Below are 27,608 nucleotides of genomic sequence, written 5' to 3'. Positions count from 1 at the left end.
AGTCTGCTGCACTGAGGGTGTCCTCTACTCAAGTTTCAAGGGAGAATGCTTTGGAAGCCAGGACTCCTGACTGAATGAGCGCCGAAGATTTTGGTATCAATACCAGCCTCTTGCAATGCCCAACGAACCCATCTGGCGATGGTTGGGGAAGATACAGCCCTAAAGGGGTTTCTTGAGGGCAATTAACAACTGTCTTTCTCCATGAGGTCGGTGCTCTGCCGTCATGGCCTCATAACATTTAATGCAGCTGAGCACACATAACCTAGACGAATCTGGAAATCACGGATAGGATACCACTAGTGAATTGCACTTTGTCCTTCTTGTAATTTGGAATGTGACCCCGTCTGGGGTGCACACTCTAACAGAGATGTCGAGAGCCCTAACATCCAATACCTGTCTGCAGGAGATGAGACACAATAATGTGGATAGTTTGGCTGAATGATCCTTGCGTGAAAGATATTTGTTTGCTGGCCAAGAAAGGAAAAGATTAAGGACCGGATTGACCTCACACAATGCAGAGTGCTGAGGTTCTGGTTGCAGAGATAAACAGTTACTTCTCATCAATTTTCTCACCAATGGGTATTCCCCCAATGGGTGATCGCCCAGTGAAGAATGCCTTGCGGAAATCACAGACCTGAACATGTTGATTGACCAGTAAGGCAAGCCCCCGGTGGCCAGAGAGGCTAAGAAGTTCAGGATGTGCACGACCTGTGTGCCCACCGGATCCAAGTGTCGTCGATGACACCAGCCCAGCCATCGAGACCAAGTCTACCTTTATCGCTAAATGGTGCTGTCTGCCCATACATTGAAGAGGAAAGTCACAGCTTGTACCGAAATTCCTGGGAAATTACCATTGTTGCCTGTAATCCTCCAAGCCATAAGCGACAGATACCTCTCCACCACTAAGGAATGAGGAGTTCTGTCGGGACTTGTGAGAAGATTCTGAAGGTGGGGTAGAAGGATTTGAGAATCCCATGAAAGTTCCAGAAGAACTGGAAACCACACTTGAGATCTTCAAACCAGAGTTATCAATGCCAGCTCCACTTGTTGTCTGCTCACCTTTGCTGACAGGAGAGCCATGATCATGGCAAATGGGGGAAATGTATACCCCCGTTCCGAGCTCCAGCTCTGAAGGGACGTGTCTGTGCCCATCGCCCCTGGGCCTGCTCTCCAACTGAAGTACCTGGGGAGATGATGGTCCATACACAACGCAAATAGGTTGATTGAAAATGGGCCCCAGCGTCACTGAAGGGCCTGGAAAAAGAGGGGCTTCAGTTGCCAGTGGCTGGTATCCCTCAAATGTCAGGAATGCCAGTCCTTTACTTGGTTAGCTACTCCCGGAAGATGGTCTGCTGTCACTGAAATTTGATGGGACAGACAGTAATCCCAGAACGACCTGCCTAGATCTGAAAGGGTGTTGGTGCGAGTGCTCCCTAAGTGATTTATATATCTCATGGCCTCTACATTGTGCATCGTGAGAAGGACAAAGCATTTGGCTTGATCTTTGGTTCAACATTTGACTGCAAAAGATCCCGCCAGCAGCTCGAGGCAGTTGATGTGTAATTAATTTTTTTGAGCGGACCACTGACCTCCTGTGGAAAAGCACCCATCCAGAGCCACTGGCATCGAATTCTATTATTAGGTCAGGAAGAGAACCAAAGTTTTCCTAGACATTCCAGGCCTCCGTGTGGTCGAGCCACCACTGGATCTCTTCACTCACTTCGTCTGACAGCAGGACTACTTGAGAGTACATAAGGCATCTTCGGAGATGAGCAGCTTTGAGATGTTGGGAGGCCTGATAATGGAGGGGACCTGGGAATATGGCCTGGATGGGGAAGACAAAAGGCCTACGACTTTTGCAGTCTAGTGGAGAGAAGCTGACAACTTGTCCAGCAGGTGATGCAGCTTGTGTCTGATCTTGTTTATCTTCCTGGGAGGAAGGCTGAGGGTGGCCTGTACTGAATCCACTGCAAAGCCTAGAAATGTCAGATTCTGGGTGGGCTCGAGGACAGATTTTAATCCATTGATATTGAATCAAAGGGATTCTAGCATGGAGACCACTATCTGAAGGTGCGATAACAGGGCTGGAGGCGATTTTTTAAGTAAATGATCAAGGGGATTTCCCGCACCTTGAGTACCTTGACTACTCTGTGCATGACTTTGGTTAAACACCATGGGGTGAACGAGAGTCCGGACGAGAGAGTTGTTAACTCGAACGTTTGCCCCTGCCATTGGTACTGGAGGAATTGCCAGTGGGGAGGAAATATCAGAACTGTTAGCTATGCATGCTTGAGATAGAAATGCACCATCCAGTCAATAGATCGGAGACTGTCCTGTAGTAGGTGGATGCCCTCCATTCTGAACTGGCAGAAGACCAGCCACTTGTTGAAATCTCTTAAAATGATGACCGGGTGATGTCCCCCATCTTTTTCCCACTAGGATAAGGTTGCTAAGGAAGCCCCCTGGGTGGCGAGATGTTCTTGTGAATGCCTCTTTTCGAAGCAACTAAGATATCTCTAAAACCACAAGCTGTTTGTTCGAGGCGGAAAATACCATGGGTCTGGGAGGTTGCATTTGAACGTGGTGAGCCTAAAATTTCTATATGGAACCCTTGGATGGTTTGGAGCACCCAAGCGTCAGAGGTGAGGACCGCTCAATTGAAGAGGAAATGTTGAAGCCTGCCCACAGAGAGTGTAAAGAGAAACAGTGGACAATTACATTGGGAGGTGCCTTAGGAGCCTCCACTTCTAGGGCTCCTCTCGCCCCCCTGAACTTGGGATGGGGTCTGGTGGGGTAGAAGGGACCAAACTTGGAGGTGTCTTGGTACTGCCCTCATTTGAGGCCTTGGCCTCTGCCAGTGGCTGGATGTTGTGCGCAGCCAGTCGAGCGCCCCCTGCCACAACCAGCCCTGGTGAATACCCTGGGGTGAAGATTCTTTTGATTGAAGTTTGAGCCTTGTCCAGCGAGTTGAAGGTCTGGACGAACTTGCCCAACTCCCAAACAAAAGGGTCCCCAGACAGACTCCCTTGAGCCACTGGGCCTGCATTTGAGGTAGCGAGATCCACAAGTTTGGGGTCTGTCTTGATGAGAAGTGAATGACTCCTTTCTGTCGAGATAGGGCAGTTCGCGATCTCCAGAAAAATAATCGCTCTTTGAACCCAACCAGAGAGCATCTCTGGTGAAATCAGGGTGCCTGAAGCTTTTGCGTCCTCCTCCATGTCCAAAATGTGAGTTATGGGACCAGAAATGTTCAGTAACTTGTCCAGGCAGGCACACCAGGACCTGTCTATCCCTTTCTTGGAATCTCGTATAAATTTCCCTAAAAATGTCACCATGCGGTCATCTATTTCAGGAGTCACGGCTACGTTATCACTTAAAGATGGGGGGGCATTTAGCACGTAGGCGGCTCTGGACTTCCTTGTCAAGTAGCTTATGAAGCCAGGCCGCTATGTATGCTGCCACGTTATCGGGGACCACTTCTCTGATCTGGGGTGGATTAACAGCTTGGATTCGAGCAGATTGGATGCCCCTTAAGGGGCAACTTCTTGAGCTATCTCCTGCACTTCGGAACAGTGGCACAATGAGCGGGATCCCTCGTCCTGGTTCTCGTCTGAGACTCACTGGGAATCAGAGTCAGGAAGGGGTTGGGCCTGGAAGGGGGGGGTACTGGGGTTAACCCTGAGGGTCCCAGGATTGGTGGGTCATGCTCCTGGGCCAGGAAGGCCTGCTTCAGTCTGTCAAAGGTGTCCAAGTCGACGCCTGGGTTGTGGCCCCTCTTACATTTAGGGAGTGGTGAAAATCGGGCCGGTTGCCCTGGAGGTATGGGGGCATTATTCCCTGAGGGTCCTCCCTCCCTGAGAGGAGTTTATCACATAATTCTGCATAACACATTAATTTTTGCTTCATGGGTTGGGGCACAGATTCTGGTGCTCAGCCGGTCACTCTGCCCATATGACGGTGTCAGTTTCAGGCAGCGTGCCAGTTGGGAGCAGAAAAGCCTTGTGCATCACGCTAGGGCTGCGGTGCCCTCTAGTGGTCAGAGGACCACACTGCACTCGCCCTTGATACCGCAACGCCCTGCGGTTGCTTCAAGACCGTGGAGGAGCAACAAACGTTACTGCGACCACACATGGAAAGAAAGAGGTTAAGCAAAAATAAAACAAGCTACACAAGTTGTTGATAATATAAATGAGCATATATAAAGAAAAAGACAGCCTAGGGCCAGAGGACGTATCTCGGCTGCAGGAGCAGTGAAGAAAGAGGACGTTGCAATAGAGTTGATGGATGGCTGTTGGATCTTGTCATTCCTTTGTCAATTTCTGATTTCCTCACTGTTCATGGGAAATGTATTTTTTACACTGGCTGCTTTTAAAATAAAGTGGTGAAGAAAAAAGGCATAATCCTCACCTCTGGCCCTTACATAGAATTAACATCTAATGAGTATTATAAGTTGTTGTCTGAGTATATTGAAACTATGGAAGTGCGTGATTGTTATGTTTTCACCCAGATCCATTCATCAGTTCCAGAAGGAATCATTTATCACAGCTTGCCATTAACATATGGAATGTCATGTAGTCTGTTACTAACATGGTTGTATGACAAAGAGTATATCCAATACTTGTATTCCAATTATGACCTAGTGTTTTCTTTTATGCCTAATAATCAGCACCTGAGTAGTGTGGCTGAAGCTAAAACCATTGACATTGTGGGAGGTTTCTTTGAACCAACCCTGACGTTTGGAATTGCATATGCACACAACAACAATTTAACCTACATTCTTACATCAGTTGATAAGGAGTGTATTGGACAAGTATATGGCAGAAGGAAAGCAATGAAAGGCAAGATAGAAAAAGGTTTAGTTTTACAAGTCTACCAAAAGACCCTGCACATGCTTCATGTAGCAGTAACCAAGGATACTTAGCTTTAGACTGGAAACACGTAAGACAATTATGTATATATAGACCTAAGTCAAAGGCAGACACACATTTTGTAAATATTAGTGAATGTTGACATGTAATTTTGTTTAGGTGTGTTTGGATCTTTAAGTTGAATAAACTGGATCACGCTGTGCCAGGTGATTATTTCATTTGTTGGAAAAATGCCTATTACAAACTGGTGAAAAGCTGGTATGGTACATATTACCTGGGAGCTGTATTTCCAAAAATGTATCATGTGGACAATTGGACAACTCAGTCTGGATAGAGAAACTGAAATCCAGAGTTAGAAGAGGAGCTAGTGCAGCAGAGGTTACAGGAGATACTTTTGGTGCCATCATCCCTTCAGATGGAGAGATCCTGAATGATGCCGAGATTAGGAAGTTGTCAACTGTAGTCAATAAATTATTTACTGACACAGCAGGTGCCATGTTATTTGTGAACACAGAGATGCTTGATATGCAATCAATGGTTTTGTAAAATCCTCTTGCATTAGACATTTTGTTTGCAAAGGAGGGCAGAGTTTGTAGTTTTTAAAGTTTTACATGTGCAACAATGTTGCACATAAATACTGGATAATAGTAATAAGATAAGAAAGTTTATCTTAAACATCACTAACCTGTAAAACGACCTGAAAGAACTGACTGCCACCAGTGCATGAGAAGCAATAGGAAATGGTTGTTCAACCACTGGAAATATGGTTTGGAAACTTGGGAAAGGGAGTAGTGGGAATGACCTGGAAATCTCTGTTGATTGTGGCCTTGCGTGCCTTAGTTGCATTTGAATTATACAAAGTATACAAAATGTGAAAAAAGAAAAGAGCTAAGAATAGATAGAGGAGAGAAGCAATAGAAATGGAGACTGGGAGAAGCCTATATTATTGTAACCTCAAAAAATTAGAGGATTACAGCACACATTACTGAAAAAATACATCAAACTTTTGAGTTGTCTCATTGACTTGAAAGTGTGTCCTTTTTGTGATAGCATAGATTGCCGTCAAAAGAGAAACTGTCGGAGTGTAAATTTTAGTAATGCTTCTAGTGACCCAGAAGTCAGCAGGTGACGATTTATGTCTCATGTTTGACAGCCTAGCGTTGAATGCTGCCCTGACACCTATATTAAATGTGCCTATGTTTTTATTTCTTGGTGATCACAATTGTGCCTTCCTTAATAACAATACGTTAGTGGAATAAACATGACTTTAAAGTATAATTTAGACTGTAGACTAATTGCTAGTATCAAACGAATGTCTATTTTTAATGTTTAATACGTGATTTATGAGTTTAAAGGTACGTGCAGAAAGGTAGCAATTGCACGCCTCTGTCACATTTACTGAAATGTACTGACAAAGTTTTCATTCAAAGTAAAATGTATTGCTCATACTAATGAAATATCAATATTAATGAGTTATGCATTTGTATTTTTGCATGTTTGATTAAATTGCATTGATTAACTGTAATGGAACTGATTTTTCTTATGTTTGCTTAAATGAGGTGTGAAGAGCTCGTATTTTGCAGTTATGTCTAAGTGATGAATCATTCTTATGTTTAACATGAGTTTTATGCATCAGATGCAGTAGCACATCAGATGCATAAAGAGATATTCTGGTGTGCAAGCACTACCCAACCCTACCAGATCATACCACCTGATCCAGCATGTCAGTGACTTTAGCAAAAGTGCTTGAAAAAGGGGCATGGAGCACCTTTAAAAGATGCCTTTTTCCGAGCAGAGAGAGGCAACAAGATCCCACTGATCCAAATGCTGGTTGTAACACATTTATAATTATTTAATCGACCAAAAGAAATACTGAGCTGAATCCCATTCTTTTGAGGACTGTAATCATAAATTGTGACTCCACAGAGTCAAAGGCTTTTTCTGTATGTAATAGCAGGAGAATTCGGGCAACCTACACCGGTGGTATACAGTCATCTAAGATTGAATCTCGTATCCCTGGCTGGCATAAAACCGGAATTTCAAAGTGGATCAGAGATCCAGTACACACATTGATTTTAGTACTTGGGTTCTGGATTTATTATTGAGATTGAGCTAAAGGAGATGCAGTTTTCCCTGGGCAGGTTTTAGTATTAGCACTGTTGTAGCAATACATAAGCCTATTGCTCGTCTCTGGCCTCTGTGTACAGGTTGAAAATTTGGTCAGTTATTTTACTAGATAGCTTGCAGAAAAAATAGTGGCAGTAGGTTATTGGGACCAGGGACCTTCCTAACCTTTAATACAAATTTGCTACTGTGCTCTCATCCACCTCCAAGTCCTGGGTGTGCTAAGCTCTGTCAGTAGGTTGTAGCTTGGGCCTTTCCAGTACAGTGACAAACTGTTCCACCTTAATATCTTGCTGAGACAGTCTCAACTCAGTGGCTAAACACGACTGGCAGAGAAGTATAAAGAGATTGAACATCAGTGTCCTTTACACTGTGAAGTTGTCACTTCATGCCTCCCCAAGTTCACAAGGGACAAATGCCCATGGGCAGTGGCGGACTTCAACAGAGTAGCTGGGGTTGGACTTCCAATTCTTTGGCAATGCTGGCTGCTAATTCCTAATATACAATGAGCTCACTAGGGTTGCAATGCTGACCTGGGCGTGTGACTGGGCCTAACTGCTGAAAGATGACTGCATGCAGGTATTATTACCATATGGGCATGGTAAAAGAGGGAGAACTTCATTATTCATTGTAGTCTGACCTTTATACTTGTAAAAATGAAGTGGGAGGCTACTCCGACCACAGAAATACCAGATAAATAATGTGCACAATCTTTAAAATTCACAAATACAGTATCCGGAAACACATGACAGAAATACACAATTTGACTATCTACATAAAACATATCTCTCTCCTGAGCATATTGGCCTTATGTTTGAAACAGCAAACAAAGGTTGTCTCAGATGTAAGTCAGTGAATGCGGATTTCTGCCAAACGGTGTGGGAATGCCCTGAAATTATACCACACAGGGAGGAGGCAACAAAATAATTCTCCAAAATTACAGAAAAGCAGAATAAAGACATTCCTTTAGCTTGCTATGCAGACAAAAACACATGACTAAGGTATCAAAATACACCAATAGGTTTATTGATCTGAGTCCTGTACTGGGAAAAAGGGGACTTGCCATGACATGGAAGACCCTCATAGCTCCTTGAGTAAAAGTATGGCTGACAGATCTAGAAAAATAGACCATATCCAAAACTGACAGCCCAATTAAAATATTGAGTCAAAGGGAAACTGGAAAACATTAAATGCACAGGTTACAATTCTAAATTGGGTTACAATTCTAAGAGCAGTTGAATCAAAAACTGAAGAGTGCCCCCCTTACTGAACAAAAAGATAGTTATTTTGTTAGGACTACACAGTTGAACTGAGAAGGTCCATGTGGGATGATCCAACTGTCCCATTAATTGCAACATAGGCAAAACACACTGCTTGTAGTAGTCTAAAAGTGGGACACACAGGTGAGATTAAGCATACATATCTAAGACTGCCAATATGTTTATTTCTGTAACAGAATGCATACATGTAGGAGCACATACAGGGACACCTCAGAGAAAATATACAAACTCTTCCTTGGGGCATTCAAACGATCATATGCAACGCCTGACGATTTATTAATAATAATAATAAATCAATTAAAAGTTAGTTTCATTTTTGTTTTTGTTTTGCTATCTAAAGAACTTCCTCTTCTGTAAAAGCTTGTGACACTTGTGAATGTATAACCCCCACAACAAGAGGAAGAAAGAACAATAAGTTGCATAAAGTCATGTATAAAATGGTATTTGAAAATCAGTAAAGAATAATGGAAATAAAAAAGACAGCCTGGCTCAAATAACATTTAAAATAATTCAGCACAACTGTCCTCCATTTCCTTAACTACCATGGAAGTGTCCCCCTCTCTGTTTTTAATATTGTGGACCTATTTGATACTGTTATCCCATTTATTACTGTGGTTGAGGAGCTAACCTTTCTCACTCCTGCTTCTTTAATATGGCCTGTCCCCTGATTACCACTTTATATGTCTGTATAATGTCATGGTTGAGCTAACTGATCTTAAATTTTCATTCTCATTATCAGGGATGTCAGATAGTGAGGCCATTATTGCTGGGATATGCAGCTCTCAAGTATCAAGCTCCCATAATGCTTTTGGCATTATGTGGATTTCAGCATTGTCCCCACTGTCGGGGGGGGGGGCAAAATGCCTCTTCTCAGGAGTAATATATCCTTGAATATAGAGAGAAGGGCGTAAAAATAATCTAGCCTCCAGAGAGTAATAGGAACATTTTCGTTCAGACCTGTGAGCCTCACTCCACCAGACAACAATGCCCTTGCGTCCATGGTGCTCTTCAACCCTTTAGAATGCAGAGTGCTCATATTGGCATCTATAACTAGTCACATGCATTTCTGGCAACAATAATAAAACAGTGCTATGCCTCTGTAACATATGAAATTTGATCCCCCAAATTATCGTATTAGACATTTCGAAGACGTTCCAGGACATAGGCTGCAATGTGTTCTTTCTAACTGCCATAAGGAAACTAAGGGTCATGGATGTCACCCTTTGCAGGACCTTGCATGATTGACCTATGTGACCTATTTATAATTAAGAACACTGATACTAAACAGCCAAAACCATGCCTACCCCATTCCATTATGAGATGGGCCTAGAACTTCCAGCTCCCAGTGCACTGCCGTCCAAACTTTAGAACAATCATAGCTACGATAAAGCACTGAATTACCATAGGATCTCACAGATATACCCATTGGATCACCACCACACAACTGTTATCACCTCAAACAAAGTAATAGTAGTAATTGCTCAATATCATTAGGGAACTATTCTACCCACTGCTGATGCTTTCTCAAAACTCCACTTTAGTAAAGGATGTCCACCAATATCATAATGCTCTATTTGCAACATTCATTTTCTCAAAGTCAGCTCTGTGGGAGGGCTAAAACAGAGGAGGGCATATCTTCATCAACCATTCAGTTAGTTGAGCCTTCATTGAATTTCATATCACTCCACCACCCAGTTATCCCGTTTAGATTCGTTGTCCAAGTTCATCAAAGAGATCAATGCTTCATGTTCCCCAACACTGAGCATTGGCTATCCTTAGAGCCCTCACTATCACTGTTCACAACAGTTCTCTTATTGATGTTTCCTCTGCTCCCTCTCTGCTTTTATCTGACACCTATCCCTTTCTTCAGTACAGTCTTCCACCGGCCATTTAACCACTTCCTTGCATCGTGAGGAAACAAGGTTCCAGGACCTTGCTTCAATACTAGTCTGTTGTGGGTTGGGAACAAAATCTTGATTTGCTTAAATACTTATCTGCAATGGGTTTTCAAACATATCACAGACTTATGACTGTCTCATTACACAGTATATACAGTTGTTTCCACATATACATGTTTTACCCAGGCAAATTGATGGGTTGCTTGTAGGAATTATCCCGCAGACATGAATTCATGAAATGTTTACTTTGGCATCAACATTTTAGATGTATCATGAGGTTTAGCAATCAATGAAATGTGCTTGCTTACAATGTGTGATTTTTAGGCACGGAGGAGGAGAAAGCCTACCATCTTTCCATTTGTGCAACACATTCATCCAACATTTTGTTTAAATCTTCCAATACTTTCCTTAAACGTAAATTATTATTATCATTATTACTTTTATTATTATTATTATTATTGTTATTATTATCATTCCTATTATTACCATTTTATTATTATTATCATCATCATCCAACCTTTTTTAAAGTCATTCATTTTATTTCAGTTTTTGTCACTCAGAACTATATACATAAAGTAGTACAGGGAAGGCAGGAAAATCACACAAATGACGTTTCTGAGAAAATATCCATGTTTTGTCTTTTTCAGATAGCACAAGAATGTCTGTTTCATCGTGAGAAGCGAATGGGTATTGATTTAGTGCACGACATGGTGGAAATAAAACTTCTTGAGGTAGAGTATGATTTATTCAGATATTTGGTAAATAAAACAAACTGTATTTGACTATATTTCCATCCAAAAAATGTCACTCATAGGTTACATGGAAAACAGCACATTATAAATTAGGCTCTCAGGATGAGGTCCCTGATAATCTTGACTTTGGTGAAATGGGGGTAGTACCAAATCCTCAGAGCTTTCCTTTGACACATTTTGCCATTGAGAACTATGTAGCCTTTGTCTGTGAAAAAGTATCCAGAAAGGGGTACAAACATGATAAATGAATGTGATATTGCCAATTTCTGCAGGAATCCCCCTTCCTCAGGTTAAACACATAGGCCCTCATTTCAACATTGACGGTCGGCCGAGGCAATATTGGACTGACAGTCGGCCGCCTATGTGGCCAGGAACCCGCCAGCAGCATTTGGACACCCCCGCTGGGCCGTAACATTGCAGCTGGCTCCTAATGGAGCAAGTGGCAGTGCGGCGGATGCAGTAGCGCCCGTCGCTCTTTCCACTGTCTGCCAAGCAGACAGTGGAAATCGCGATGGGCTGTGCCTGGGGGCCCCTGCACTGCCCATGCCAAGTGCATGAGCAGTGCAGGGGCCCCCCGAGACCCCTTACCGCCAGCCTTTCCATGGCGGTGTTTACCGCCACGGACAAGCGGGAGGTAAGGGGAGTCGAAATCCCAAGTACCGCCAGCCTCTTGGCGGTACTTCTGCCACTTTAACCCTGGCGGTCACCGACCGCCAGGATTAAAATTAGGGCCTTAATGTTGCTAACATTCTGCACCCGGTAATTAAATTACACAAGGTATCAGTTATTCGGGGTGCAAACATACCACATTGAAATTATCCAGGCCACCCCATAATAAAGACCTTTTATGAAAAGTGGCGATATAAACCATAAAAGTAAATGAGTTGGGAATAAAATGACTGTGAACACAGTCATTTTCATTAGTCTGTATACATAAGGTTGCAGTGGTGTAAGTGTTGCTGAGCGTGATTTGGAAAGAAGCTATTGTATGTCTAGAAGGAGAAAGATGTTTGTTTTGCAGATGGGCTTGGTGGTGTATGCCCTCATGTTGTCAAAAGACGCTATTTCAGTAGTGAGGTGATAGAAAATAAAATATTGGCATCTGAGGACAAGGGTTTTATTGTAGTGAAGCAGTGCTGGGGTTAGGACCATAATTTGATGTGGGTGGATATTAAGGTGGATTTAAAAAATGAGAATTTTGGTGTTAGGTGATTATTGCAGTGCACATTAACTATTTTTAACTTTGTGGATGAATTACAATTTTGGGCAATTGCAGAGGTGTATGTCGAGGGTAGCATCAGTGGAGGTAGGTGATTAAGTCATTTTCTTTGCACCAAGGACAGGCATTGGAGTGTAGAGAGGGTGGCATAATCCTGTGGAGAGCTGCAGGCATTTGCGGAGGTATTGATTCATATTTCAGTTATGTTAATGAACTTCAGAGAGGAAGAGAGAGAGAGGAGGAAGCGGGCAGTGTTGAAGGAAGCCTTGTTGCATTTGGATCTGATAAGCAAAAGAAGGAGTCCAGAGGTAGCTCTGTTTATAGGTCAGAGGTGGTGAATTTGGCAGAGAAGAGTGCTGTCTGCAGATCAAGACTTGGTAGTACCATGGTTGTCAGAGTTAAGGGTGATTGAGATTCATGAGTGAGACAATTATAAACATTGCTGCTTGAGGTTTGGTTTTCATTGGCATTTACATAGGTGGTCATTATAACCCTGGAGGTCAGTGTTAAAGCGGCAGTAAAACCGCCAACAGGCCGGCGGTAAAAAAAAAAAAAATCACGACCGTGGCGGAAACCGCCAACTTCTACAGCCACTTTAACACTCCGACCGCCATGGCTGTACAAACAAACACCGCAGCGGTAACTGCTAACAGACAGGCGGAAGACAATGTACCACCCACAGTATTACAACAGGCCAATCCGCCACCTTTTCTGGGGCAGATTCACCGCGAACAAAAACACGGCGGAAACCGGAATTGGAAGGGAAAACTCTCACCTCTACACACCCCACGAGGAACCATTACGCCATGGAACCGGAACTCCAGATTCTCCCTGCATTTGTCTTCCTGCTCCTCTACCAGGAGCACGAACGCCGGCAGCGACGACCACGGTGAGCACTGCACCTACGACACAGGGGAGGGGGGAGGGAAGAAAGAGTGACACACACACGCAACACCTCCACCCACACCCCCACCCTCACCCACTACAACACACACACTAATACATATTGATACATTACAGTTACGCCCCCAAACCCCCTCGGATAAATGCAAAGACAAAAGGAAATGATTTGAACGTTTGTAATCTATTAAAATCCAGTACTAAAAAATATATATACACTACAAACAAATATATACACCAAGAATACAAGTCCAGATATTGCACCGTAAAAGTCAGTGGACCACTGGGCCCAAAATGCATGGGCGAGGCCCACATTCAATACCCGATCAAAACAAAGAGAACACTGCAGGGGCATCAGATAAAAATACAACAGGCACCTCAGGGGGAAGGGAAGGGAAGGAGGGGCACCTCAGCCGGATGAGTGCACGACGCCAGATCCACAAGGGGGCTCCATGCTCACTGCTGTATCCTGGGGAGTGCAAAGCCACAGTCTCACAAGTCTTTTCAGTGGGTGGGTTCCCCACTGCTTAATCCTGGGCAGTGCAAAGCCACAGTCTCACAAGTCTTTTCAGTGGGTGGGTTGCCCACTGCTTTATCCTGGGGAGTGCAAAGCCACTGTCTCACAAGTCTCTCCAGTGGGTGGGTTGCCCACTGCTTTATCCTGGGGAGTGCAAAGCCACATTCTCACAAGTCTTTTCATTGGGTGCGTTGCCCACTGCTTTATCCTGGGGAGTGCAAGGCCACAGTCTCACAAGTCTCTCCAGTGGGTGGGTTGGCCACTGCTTTATCCTGGGGTGTGCAAAGCCACAGTCTCACAAGTCTCTCCAGTGGGTGGGTTGCCCACTGCTTTATCCTGGGGAGTGCAAAGCCACAGTCTCACAAGTCTTTTCAGTGGGTGGGTTGTCCACTGCTTTATCCTGGGGAGTGCAAAGCCACAGTCTCCCAAGTCTCTTCAGTGGGTGGGTTGCCCACTGCTTTATCCTGGGGAGTGCAAAGCCACAGTCTCACAAGTCTCTCCAGTGGGTGGGTTGCCCGCTGCTTTATCATTGGGAGTGCAAAGTCACAGTCTCATAAGTCTTTTCAGTGGGTTGATTGCCCACTGCTTTATCCTGGGGAGTGCAAAGCCACAGTTTCACAAGTCTCTCAAGTGGGTGGGTTGCCCACTGCTTTATCCTGGGGAATGCAAAGCCACAGTCTCTCAAGTGGATCAGTCTCCACTGGTTCTGGAGGGGGCTTTATGCCCGGAGTGCTTCATCCTGCCAAGGACAGAGGTAGTGGATGTCTTTCTCCACTGGTTCTGGAGGGGGCTTTGTGCCCAGAGTGCTTCATCCTGCCAAGGACAGAGGTAGTGGATGTATCTCTCCACTGGCTCTGGAGGGGGCCTTTTCCTTAACCAGGCCCCAGCACCAGTGTTCTTTCCCTAAACTGTACCTTTGTCTCCACAATTGGCACAACCCTGGCACCCAGGTAAGCCCCTTGTAACTGGTACCCCTGGTACCCAGGGTCCTGATGCCAGGAAAGGTCTCTAAGGGCTGCAGCATGTTTTATGCCATCCTGGGGACCCCTCACTCAGCACATGCACACTGCTTGCCAGCTTGTGTGTGCTGGTGGGGAGAAAATGACTAAGTCGACATGGCACTCCCCTCAGGGTGCCATGCCAACCTCACACTGCCTATGGCATAGATAAGTCACCCCTCTCGCAGGCCTTACAGCCCTAAGGAAGGGTGCACTATACCACAGGTGACGGCATAGGTGCATGAGCACTATGCCCCTACAGTGTCTAAGCAAAACCATAGACATTGTAAGTGCAGGGTAGCCATAAGAGTATATGGTGTGGGAGTCTGTCAAACACGAACTCCACAGCACCATAATGGCTACACTGAAAACTGTGAAGTTTGGTATCAAACTTCTCAGCAAAATAAATGCACACTGATGCCAGTGTGAACTTTATTGTAAAAATACACCCAAGGGCATCTTAGAGATGTCCCCTGAAAACATACCCGACTCCAGTGTGGGCTGACTAGTTTTTGCCAGCCTGCCACACACCAGAGATGTTGCTGGCCACACGGGGAGAGTGCCTTTGTCACTCTGTGGCCAGGAACAAAGCCTGTACTGGGTGGAGGTGCTTCTCACCTCCTCCTGCAGGAACTGTAACACCTGGTGGTGAGCCTCAAAGGCTCACCCCCTTTGTTACTGTGCCACAGGGCATCCCAGCTAGAGGAGATGCCCGCCCCTCCGGCCACTGACCCCACTTATGGCGGCAAGGCTGGAGGAGATAATGAGAAAAACAAGGAGGAGTCACTCCCCAGTCAGGACAGCCCCTAAGGTGTCTTGAGCTGAGGTGACTCTTACTTTTAGAAATCCTCCATCTTGCAGATGGAGGATTCCCCCAATAGGATTAGTGATGTGCCCCCCTCCCCACTGGGAGGAGGCACAAAGAGGGTGTAGCCACCCTCAGGGCAAGTAGCCATTGGCTACTGCCCTCCCAGACCTAAACACACCCCTAAATTGAGTATTTAGGGGCTCCCAAAACCGAGGAAGATAGATTCCTGCAACCTAAAGAAGAAGAAGGACTGCTGACCTGAAGCCCTGCAGTGAAGACGGAGACGACAACTGATTTGGCCCCAGCCCCACCGGCCTGTCTCCCTACTTCGAAGAAAACTGCAACAGCGACGCATCCAACAGGGTCCAGCGACCTCTGAAGCCTCAGAGGACTACCCTGCACCTAAAGGACCATAGAAGCTCCCGAGAACAGCGGCCGGAAGCGTGAGACTTTCCACTCTGCACCCGACGCCCCCAGCTCGACCTGCGGAAAACTAACTTTACAGGGAGGACTCCCCGGCGACTGCGAGCCCGTGAGTAGCCAGAGTTGACCCCCCTGAGCCCCCACAGCGACGCCTGCAGAGGAAATCCAGAGGCTCCCCTGACCGCGACTGCCTGCTTCAAGGAGCCCGACGCCTGGAAACCCCACTACACCTGCAGCTCCCAGGACCTGAAGGAACCGAATTCCAGTGCAGGAGCGACACCCAGGCGACCCTCTGCCTAGCCCAGGTAGTGGCTACCCCGAGGAGCCCCCCCTGTGCCTGCCTGCATCGTTGAAGAGACCCCCGGGTCTCCCCATTGATCCCTATTGAAAACCCGACGCCTGTTTGCACTCTGCACCCTGCTGCCCCTGTGCCGCTGTGCCGCTGAGGGTGTACTTTCTGTGCCTGCTTGTGTCCCCCCCAGTGCCCTACAACACCCCCCTGGTCTTCCCTCCGAAGTCGCGGGTACTTACCTGCTGGCAGACTGGAACCGGGGCACCCCTATTTCCATTGAAACCTATGTGTTTTGGGCACCTCTGCAACTGACCGGCCCTGAGCTGCTGGTGTGGTAACTTTGGGGTTGCCTTGAACCCTCAACAGTGGGCTACCTGGACCCAACTTTGAACCCTGTAAGTGTTTTACTTACCTGTGAACTTGACATTTACTTACCTCCCCCAGGGAACTGTTGATTTTTGCACTGTGTCCACTTTTAAAATAGCTTACTGCCATTTTTGCCAAAACTGTACATGCTATTGTGATAATTCAAAGTTCCTAAAGTACCTAAGTGAAATACCTTTCATTTAAAGTATTGTTTGTAAATCTTGCACCTGTGGTTCTTAAAATAAACTAAGAAAATATATTTTTCTATATAAAAACCTATTGGCTTGGAATTGTCTTTGAGTGTGTGTTCCTCATTTATTGCCTGTGTGTGTACAACAAATGCTTAACACTACCCTCTGATAAGCCTACTGCTCGACCACACTACCACAAAATAGAGCATTAGAATTATCTCTTTTTGCCACTATCTTACCTCTAAGGGGAACCCTTGGACTCTGTGCATGCTATTTATTACTTTGAAATAGTACATACAGAGCCAACTTCCTACAGACAGCACCCAAGAACACGTGATGACATCAGGAAGAGGTGGAACGACCTACGGGGTAACATACGTTCCGTGCTCTCAAGACACCAGATTGCAGTTCAGAGGACTGGCGGCGGTCCCCTACCTCCTCCCCCAGAACTAACAACATGGGAGGAGCAGGTCTTGGCTATACTGCTTCCTGAGGGCCTCGGGGATGGAGGAATGGACTCTGGTAAGGCAAATCTTTAAATACTTCATCCCCCACCCTACCTGCATGTTGTCACATACCCACACCCACGCCCTCACCGCCATCACTCCAACTCCTCACACATGTCCCACTATCACAAACCACACATCCCAACACCAAGCCCTGTATGCAACAACAAAGCATGGCACCCTTCACAAATGCATGGCCACTGCACATACCCACACACCCCTAAACATTTATCACACAAGGTCCTACACAAGAATGCAAGCACTGGGGCCAGGAAACGTTTTTTGGACACACTGGGATGGGTCGATGGAGAGGGTTTGGGAGTAGAGGAAGAGGTAGTGGTTGTAGGAGGTGTACGTTTGCTGACTTTGGGTGACGGTGCACGGCTGGAGGCTGTCGTGAGGTGGATGGCTGATGGGTTGGTGTGTGCCTGCGTTTGTGTAGTTTGGGAGGTGGGCTCACAGACACACTGGGGGAGGACACAGGGTATATGTGAATAGTAGTGGAGGTGGTGAGTGCACGTGAGCGGGGTGTGGTGATGGGTGTGCTGGTGATGGACGTAGTGGCTGAAGATGTAGTGCATGCCGGTGTGAGTGGAGACGAAACAGGGAGGGAGGAGGGAGACGAGGAGGAGGGGGACACAGTGTAGGCAGTGGATGTTGGTGTGTCTGCATGTGTGTGATGCTTGCATGAGTGCCTGTGGGATGTGTGGTGCTTATGTTTGCCAGAGCTTCCCTTGTGTGTTGACGTGTGTGCATGCTGGTCTGAAGGTGTGCTTGGGATAGGCTGTGGTACAGGGGATTGGCTCTGGTTGGAGGAAGTTGGAGGGGGATGCTAGAGATGGGGACAATGGCTGCCATCAGTGCTGAGGCCAGAGTCTGAAAAGCTCGCTGAAGGGCCGCCTGACCAGAATGAATGCCCTCCAGGAATGCATTTGTTTGTTGCAACTGCCTTTCTACACCCTGGATGGCATTCAAAATGGTAGGCTGCCCAACAGTGAGGGACCTGAGGAGGTCAATGGCCTCCTCACTGAGGGCAGCAGGGGTGACTGGGGCAAGGGCTGAGGTGCCTGGGGCGAAGGTGATGCCCACCCTCCTGGGTGAGCGGGCACAGGGCAAAGGCTGAGGGGCTGCTGGGGGGGCGGTGCTGGTAGGGGGGTGGCGGCTGTACCTGTAGATGCGGGGGGCACAGATGTTGCCGCCACCACAAGGGAGCTCCCATCAGAGGACGAGTCTGTGTCACTGGTGTCAGCTCCTGTCCCCGCCGTGGAGCTCCCCTCCCCTCCGTCCCACTGGTGAAATCCGACTCTGTAGTGTCGCCCTCCAGGGCCATGTGGGATGCATCTCCCTCCTGCTCCGGTGCCACTGCTCCTCTGCCTGATGATGCTAATGCACACAAGAACAGGGAGACCACAAAAAGAGGAGGGGGTGACAGAAGAAAAACATGTTGAGTGCATGCATTACCGCTACTGTTGGCGGACATGACAGACACAGAAGCCTCCTGCACTATGCCGCGCTCTTGGCCTCCACTGTTCAATCCCTGGGACATGGCCTACAAGGCTATGGACGACATCTGCACACATGGATGACACAGGGGCATGATTAGGTGTACTTGGCACTCTACAGAGTTGGGGTGGGGTGCCACATGGCCTGCCTTACGGAGGGACCTTGCCTACTAAACTCGCCCTGGCCTAGGGAAACCCACAGCCCACCTCCCCCACCCAGACACCTCCACTGCGTGAAAAATCAGCAGGATGAGAGTGTACTCAACCCCTTGTGGCTGCTGTGATGGCTCCAGGCCCCCGTCCAACTCCGGGTACGCCACCGCCAGGATCCTGAACATCAGGGAGGTCATGGTGCGACGGGCACCCCTCCCATGTTGGGAGGCCATCCCCAGCTGAGCCTCCGCCGTCTTCTTGCTCCAGCGGCGAATGTCCTCCCATCTTTTCCAGCAGTGGGTGCTCCGTCTGTGGTAGACCCCCAGGGTTCAGACGTCCTTGGCGATGGCACGCCAAATATCTTTTTTCTGGTGTGCGCTGACCTACATGAATTGTACAGGGGGAAGAGACATTTTATTACCAACAGCACCGTCACAGTCTCTTTGGCCCCCATCCCTACCCTTGCAATGTGTCACATGCATTCATCGTCATTTCATGCACGCCTCAATCTACCCCCCCCATCTTTCATCCACCCCACTCCACACAGGCATAGCCCATACAGCATGCTCCCAGTGTACTTACCTGTTTGTCTGGAAGACCGTAGAGTAGCGTGTACTGGGGGAGGACCCCATCCTCGAGTTTCTCCAACTCCTCCGATGTGAAGGCAGGGGCCCTTTCACCAGACACTCGAGCCATTGTCTCTTCCAGACCAAGGTCACAGCAGCACTCGGAGTGTAGGTCCTTTCCTGTCGAAGATCAGGTATTGAGTGATTGAATAGATAGAAAATGGCAGTCATGTCTGCGGCGGTGCGTACCGTCACCACCGGCGTACATCGTCATTGGCTCCTGGGACCCATAGGGTCCAATGTTAACTAATGCAGCATTGCGCCGCGGTCTTCGACCGCCTACCGCGACGGTGTACAACGCCAGCACAGTTACCTCACATCCCATTGTCCCACTTTAGAGGTCAGGAAGCCGCCATTTCAAGGGCCCACATGGCTTAATTTTTAACTGCGTCACACACACCTAGGCCTAGCCTTAACACACATACAGGCCACTTTTCGGATTATGATTCGTGTTCTGTGTAAGCTGTGGGTATGTACCTCTGAGTTGGTTGACTCTGTGCTCGCTGTTGTCCTTCATAGGCACCGTCCGCTGGGACATGTGAGGAGATGGCAGCATCCTCCGGTGTACAGACCGCTGGTGGAGCTGTCCACAATGGAGGAAAGACATGTGATCATCACCTACAGGCTTGACCGTGCCACAATCCAGGAACTGTGTACCCAGCTGGAGCCCGACCTGATGTCAGCTATCTGCCATCCTACAGGAATCCCCCCTCAAGTGCAGTTGCTGTCAATACTCCATTTCCTTGCAAGTGGGTCATTTCAAACAAAAGTGGCCATAGCATCAGGGATGTCCCAGCCTATGTATTCCAACGTGTTGTCCAGAATGTTGTCTGCCCTGCTGAAACACATGCGGAGCTACATCGTTTTCCCTCAGGTGGAGGATTTGCCTACAGTGAAAGGTGATTTCTATGTCCTGGGACATATCCCCAACATCATAGGTGCCATTGATGAGACACATGTGGCTTTGCCCCCCCCCCCCGCCGAAGTGAACAGGTGTACAGTAACCGGAAGAGTTATCATTCCATGAATCTGCAGATGGTGTGTTTGGCAGACCACTACATCTCCCATGTGAATGCCAAGTTCCCTGGCTCAGTGCATGACGCCTTCATCCTGCGGAATAGCAGCATCCCTTATGTGATGGGTCAATTCCAGAGGCACCGTGCATGGCTATTAGGTGAGCACCTGGAAGCAAGACAGTGGGAATGGTTGTCTTGGTCTAGGTATATCCCTACAGGTTAGTGTGTGTCTAACAGTTGTCCCTCGCCATTTGCAGGTGACTCTGGTTACCCCAACCTGTCATGGCTACTGACCCCAGTGAGGAATCCCAGGACAAGGGCAGAGGAACGCTACAATGAGGCACATGGGTGAACTCGGCGGATTATAGAACGGACCTTCGGGCTCCTGAAGGCCAGGTTCAGGTGCCTCCATATGACAGGTGGATCCCTATTCTACTCACCAAAGAAAGAGTGCCAGATCATCGTGGCCTGCTGTATGCTTCACAACTTTGCGATGACAGGTGCCTTTTCTGCAGGAGGATGGTCCAGATGGCGGTGTTGTTGCAGCTGTGGAGCCTGTGGACAGTGAAGACGAGGAAGCAGAAGAAGAGGACATGGACAACAGGAACTCAGTGATCCTGCAATATTTCCAGTGAGACACAGGTAAGAGTACAGACCTGCCTACTACATGTACTTTAACACTACTATCTTTCTACTGTCTGTCGTTTTCACCCAGTGTATGGTCACTGAGTTGTCACTTTCCCTTACCTTTTGACAGATGTGGGTCCCACTGTGTGACATCTGCATTGTTTCCTCATGGACTAGAGCTGTGTGACATAGGTATGTTGACATTACAATTGAAAGAGCATTTTGTCACTGTAATTGCTAATACACTATTTCAAAATCACAGATTGACTCCAGATTGTTTTGTGCTTCAAGGGTGTTTATTGAAGTGCTCAATATTGGAGGGGGTTGTCAAATGATGAGGGGGGATGGTGGAGGAATGTCCATGGCAGAGTGCAGTCTATTAGTCTCACAGGTGCATTGCCCAATTGGGCATAGGAAGTGGAGATGGGGCAGTTTGAGGATGGTCAGGGTGACAAAGTGGGACTGAAGGATGACATTCAGGGTGGTCTCATTTCTTGGCGGGGGCTTGGCATTGTTCTCTGTCTTTGTCCTGGATTTCAGGGACCGTTTGCGGGGTGGTTCTCAGCCACCACCCCCCTACCAGCACTGCCCTCCCTGCAGCCCCTCAGCGTGTGCCATGTGGCCGCTCACCCAGGAGGGGGGGCATCTCCTTCGCCCCAGGCACCTCAGCCCCTGCCCCTGTCAGCCCTGTTTCCCTCAGTGAGGAGGCCATCGAGGTTTACAAAGGTTTATTTTGAGGGGGGGACCTCCTCAGATCCCTCACTGTTGGGCACTCTACCATTTTGAATGCCATCCAGGGTGTAGAGACGCAGTTGCAACAGACCAATGCATACCTGGAGGGCATTCATTCTGGCCAGGCAGCCCAACAGCGAGCTTTTCAGACTCTGTCCTCAGCACTGATGGCAGCCATTGTCCCTGTGTCCAGCCTCCCCCCTCTAACTTCCTCCACCCAGCCCCCATCCCCTGTACCTCAGCCTATCCCAAGCACACCATCAGACCAGCATGCACACACCTCAACACACAAGGGAAGCTCTGGCAAACATAAGCACCTAAAAGTGAGGGATATCAGGAGGTCAATAGCCTCCTCACTGAGGGCAGCAGGGCTGACTGGGACTAAGGAGATGCCCACCCTCCTGGGTGAGCCGGCACGGGAAACAAGCTGAGTGGCTGCTGGGAGGGCGTTGCTGGCAAGGGGGGTGGCGGCTGTACCTGTTGTTGGGGTGGGCACAGAGGTGTCTGCCACCGCCAGGGAGCTTCCATCGGAGGAGGAGTCACTGTCAGTGGTCCCCGTCATGGAGCTCCCCTCACCCTCCGTCCAACTGGTGGTTTCCCCCTAGGTGGATTCGGCCTCCAAGCCCATGTGGCATGCAGCTCCCTCCGTCGCCGGTGCCTCTTCTTCTCCGCCAAATGATGCTATTGCACACATGGACAGGGCTACAAAACAAAAAGGGGTTGGAAGGGACAGACGATACACTTGGTCAATGCCAGGAACACCACTACCGTTGGCGTACACAACACCCAGGGAGGCGCCCTATGCACTATACCATGCCCAACCATTTACTGAGACAGTCACCAGCCCATGCATAATGCCAGCATCTGCACACCTGAAACCCACAGGACCCTGCCCAGTAGTAGATGCCCACTTACACCAGAGCCTGCACAACAAGGGACCTATCCTGCCATGATCGCCCTGGCCTAGGGGCACCCTCAGCCCACATCCCCCACCCAGCTACCTCCTAAAGCGCGCAAAGTCAGCTTTCAGAATCCGTACTCACCCCCTTGTTGCTGCTGTGATGCCCTCAAGCGCCCATCCAACTCCAGCTGGGCCTCCGCCATTTTCTTGGTCCAGCGGCGCAGGTCCTCCCATCTATTGCGGCAGTGGGTGCTCCGCCTGTGATAGACTCCCAGGGTCCGCACCTCCATGGCGATGGCACGCCAAATACCCTTTTTCTGGTGTGCGCTGACCTGGAGGGAAAAGACAGCAGAAAAGGAAATTACTCACCCGTCCAGACCGTCATACCCATTGCCCACCAGTTCCCACCCATGCCCTGTCGCACATATACTGACCACCTCTCATGCAGCACTCAGGCCAGGACGCCTCAGCACCCCCTAACATGTGGCTTACATCCACACCACTCCAAACATGCATTGCCCACGCATCATGCTAACAGTGTACTCACCTGTTTGTCTGGAGGACCGTAGAGTAATGTGTTCTGGGGTAGGACCCCATCGACCAGTTTTTCCAACTCCTCCGCAGTAAAGGCAGGGGCCCTTTCCCCAGACACATAAGCCATTGTCGCTTCCAGACACAGGTCACAGCAGCACTTGCAGTGTAGGTCCTCTCCTATTGAAGGCCAGGGAGTAAGTGAGTGAATAGTTAGAAAATGGCGATGACGTCCGCAGCGGTGCGTACCGTCACCGCCAGCATACATCACCATTGGCTCCTGGAACCCATAGTGCCCAATAATAACCAATGCAAATCTGCGCAGCAGTCATCGACCGCCTAGCGCACAACGCCAGCGCACTTACCTCATTTCTACTTGTCCCTCCTCACAGGTCAGGCAGCCGCCATTTCAGGGGGACACAGGGCATGGCACCTAACTGTGTCACAGCAGACATTGGCACATCAACTGACTCTCGACTTCACATACTGTTTCTGTAAAATAAATTCAGCAACATTAGTGCAATAGTGCTGAGGCAGATTATGAGATGGCAGCATCCTCCGGTGTACAGACCCCTGGTGGACCTTGCGACAATGGAGGATAGACACATTATCATCAAATACAGTCTTGACCGTGCCACAATCCAAGAACTTTGTGCCCAATTGGAGCCAGACCTGATGTCAGCTATCCGCCAGCCCACAGGTATCCCCCCTCTAGTGCAGGTCCTGTCAGTGCTCCATTTCCTGGCAAGTGGTTCCTTTCAAACTACAGTGGCCATGGCATCAGGGATGTCTCAGCCCATGTTCTCCAACGTGTTGACCAGAGTGTTGCCTGCCCTGCTGAAACACATGCACAGCTACATCGTGTTCCCCCAGGTGGATGAATTGGCCACAGTGAAAGCTGACTTTTTTGCCCTGGGACATATTCCCAACATCATTGGTGCCATTGATGGTACACATGTAGCATTTGTTCCCCACCACCCCCGGAAAAATGAACAGGTTTACAGGGATAGGAAAAGCTATCACTCGATGAATGTGCAGATGGTGTGTTTGGCGGACCAGTACATCTCCCATGTGAATGCCAAATATCCTGGCTCTGTGCATGACTCATTTATATTGAGGAATAGCAGCATCCCATACGTGATGGGCAACTCCAGAGGCACCGGGTGTGGCTAATAGGTGAGCCAAAGGTCCCCACTGAGTATACATTGGTGTCTGGGTATGGGATTGCCCCTAAGGGTTAGTGTGTATCTAACAGTTGTCACCCTATATTTGCAGGTGACTCTGGTTACCCCAACCTCTCTTGGCTATTGACCCTAGTGAGGAATGCCAGGACAAGGGCAGAGGAACGTTACAATGAGGCACATGGGCATACATGGAGGATAATTGAGAAAACCTTCGGCCTCCTGAAGGCCAGGTTCCGGTGTCTCCATCTGACAGGTGGCTCCCTGTACTACTCACCCAAGAAGGTGTGCCAGATCATAGTTGCATGTTGCACAACCTGGCCTTAAGACGCCAGGGGCCTTATTTATACTTTTTGGTGCAAAACTGCACTAAGGCAGTTTTGCCCCAAAAAGTTTTGCACCGGCTTGCACCATTTTTTAGCACCAGCTGGGCACCATATTTATGGAATGGTGCAAGCCGGTGCAAAGGGTAGGCTAGCTTAAAAAAAAATGACGTTAGGCAGTTTTGAGTCAAAATAAATGATTCTGACCAGATTAGCATAATTTTTTGACGCTAAGGGGCATATTTATACTCTGTTTGCACTGAATTAGAGTCATTTTTTTTAACTCTAATTCAGTGCAAAACTAACTCCATATTTATACTTTGGTGCTAGACCCGTCTAGCACCAAATTTATGGAGTTAAAGTCATTTTTTGGAAGTGGAAACCTACCTTGCCTTAATGAGATGCAAGGTAGGCGTTCCCGTGCAAAAAAATGACTTTAAGGCCTTAACACCATATTTAAACTCCCATGTAAAAATGGTGCAAGGGAGGGAGGAGGGGTCAAAAAATGGGGCAAAGCTTGCTTTGCCCCATTTTTTAAGACCTGGGTCAGAGCAGGTGTTAGGGGACCTGTGGCCCTATTTCCATGGTGGAACACCATGGAATAAGCCCAGAGGTGCCCTCCCTAGGCCCTAGGGGCACCCCCACCCACACTAGAGGGACTGCAAGGATGGGGGACCCCATCCCAGGTAAGTACAGGTAAATGCATTTTATTTTTGAAAGTGCCATAGGGGGCCCTGAAATGGGCCCCCATACATGGCACTGGGTGCAATGGCCATGCCCAGGGGACCCCTGTCCTCTGTGCTGGCCCCTGGGGTGATGGGCATTACATCTGCCTTTTCTAAGGCAGGAGTCTTGTGGCATGGTAGGTTTAGCACCATAAAATGACGCTAATCTGGTTAGAGTCATTTTTTTTACTCTAACCTGCCTAAAGCCATTTTTTGGTGCTAAGCCCTCTTCTTCTATACTGCCAGCCCCACCTGACTAAAGTCATTTTTTAAAACTTTAGCCTACCCTTTGCACCGGCTTGCACCATTCAATAAATATGGTGCCCAGCTGGTGCACAGAAATGGTGCAAGCCGGTGCTAAACTTTTTGGTGCAAAACTGAGTTAGTGCAGTTTTGCAGCAAAAGGTATAAATAAGGGCCAATATTTTGTAAGTTTGCGCCACTTTTGTGCCATAAAATGACGTTAATGCGGTGCAAAAAAAGTTTCAATCAGGGCATTGATGCTAGATGGGTCTAGCACCAAAGTATAAATATGGAGTTAGTTTTGCACCGAATTAGAGTAAAAAAAAATGACACTAATTCGGTGCAAACAGAGTATAAATATGCCGCAGAGTATAAATATGCCCCTAAATATGGCGTTAAGGCCATAGAGTCATTTTTTGCACGGGAACGCCTACCTTGCATCTCATTAAGGCAAAGTAGGTCTCCACTTTCAAAAAATGACTTTAACTCCATAAATTTGGTGCTAGAGGGGTCTAGCACCAAAGTATAAATATGGAGTTAGTTTTGCACCGAATTAGAGTAAAAAGAAATGACACTAATTCGGTGCAAACAGAGTATAAATATGCCCCCAGGTGCCTTTTCTTCAGGAGGATGTGCCTGGAGATGGTCTTGTGGCAGCGGTGGAGGCTGTGGACAGTGATGAAGAGGAGGCAGAAGAAGGTGTTGACAATAGAACAAATATAATACAGCTGTACTTCCAGTGACACACAGGTAAGATACTGTAACTTCACTTAACATTTCAGTAATCTGTTGGACATGGTACATGGCAGCCTCTTACCCTTTGTGTATGGCCACTGACTGTTCCGTTTGGATTCTCTATTTTCAGATCTCTGTGCCCCATTCTGGCTCCTGCTATATGTACTGCTGCCCACCAAAGGTCATCCTGTAGTATATTTCACTACATATATGTTGCAATGCTTTGATAATGTTGTACCAATACATTTGTGAATCATTAGCCTGACTCCAGATTGTTATTTGTTTCAAGGGTGTTTATTTAGGTGCTAATAAGTATAGGGGTATGTGCAAGGGGCTGTGGTGATGGTGGAGGAAAGTCCATGGTAGAGTTCAGTCTCTTGGTATCACAGGTGCATTGTCCAAGGGGCCATGGGAAGGGGAGCAATGGCAGTTCAAGGTGAATAGGGTAACAGAGTGGGACAGAAGGGTGACTATCAGGAGAGTCCTATTTCCTGGCTGGGGTCTTGGCAATATTCTCTGTCTTCTGCCTGGATCGCAGGGACCGTTTGCGGGGTGGTTCTCCTTCTGCCGGGGGTAGGGTGCTAGTGGCCTGTTGTTCCTGTGATGGATACTCCTGTCCACTAGTGCCAGCGGAGGTGGAAGGCTGTTCCTCGGTTTGGATAGTGTCAGGCTCCCTTTGTTGTGCCACTGCCTCCCTCATGGTCTTGCCCATGTCAGCCATCACCCCTGCAATGGTGACCCGGATGGTGTAGATTTTTGTTGGGTCCTCCTGATCCCCAGGCACTTTCCCTCCTCCAGCCGCTGGGCCTCCTGCAACTTGGCCAGTACTGGTCCATGGTCTCCTGGGAATGGTGGTATGCTCCCAGGATGTTGGAGAGTGCCTTGTGGAGAATGGGTTCCCTGGGCCTGTCCTCCCCCAGTCGCACATCAGTCCTCCCAGCTTCCCTGTTGTCCTGTGCTTCTGTCTTCTGAACCGTGTGCCCACTGCCACTGACCCCAGGTCCATGATCGTCCTGGGTTTGTGGAGTTGCCTGGGGTCCCTGTAGTGGTGGACACACTGCTGATTGAAGTGTCCTGGGGACAGTGGCATGGGCCCGCTGGGTGGGTACTTTGCTGGTGTTTCTTGAGGGAGGAGGCTCTGTGGTGGATTTGGTGACGTTGAGTAGGGGTC

General features: G+C 48.0%; 1 protein-coding gene across 1 annotated transcript in view; it reads left to right on the top strand.

The window, feature by feature from the left end:
* Nucleotides 1-27,608, top strand: part of TEKT5 (tektin 5) — a 727,209-nt gene that overhangs the window by 30,784 nt on the left and 668,817 nt on the right. Inside the window, exon 2 of the mRNA XM_069212313.1 lies at nt 10,818-10,901. Within this exon, the coding sequence (XP_069068414.1) occupies nt 10,818-10,901 (84 nt within the window). The remainder of the gene's footprint in view (nt 1-10,817; nt 10,902-27,608) is intronic.

Source organism: Pleurodeles waltl, chromosome 10 (assembly GCF_031143425.1).
Source record: "Pleurodeles waltl isolate 20211129_DDA chromosome 10, aPleWal1.hap1.20221129, whole genome shotgun sequence".
In the NCBI taxonomy this organism is placed as follows: Eukaryota; Metazoa; Chordata; class Amphibia; order Caudata; family Salamandridae; genus Pleurodeles; species Pleurodeles waltl.
Note: the sequence above shows the minus strand (reverse complement) of the source record. Positions and strands in the feature narration are given on the sequence as shown.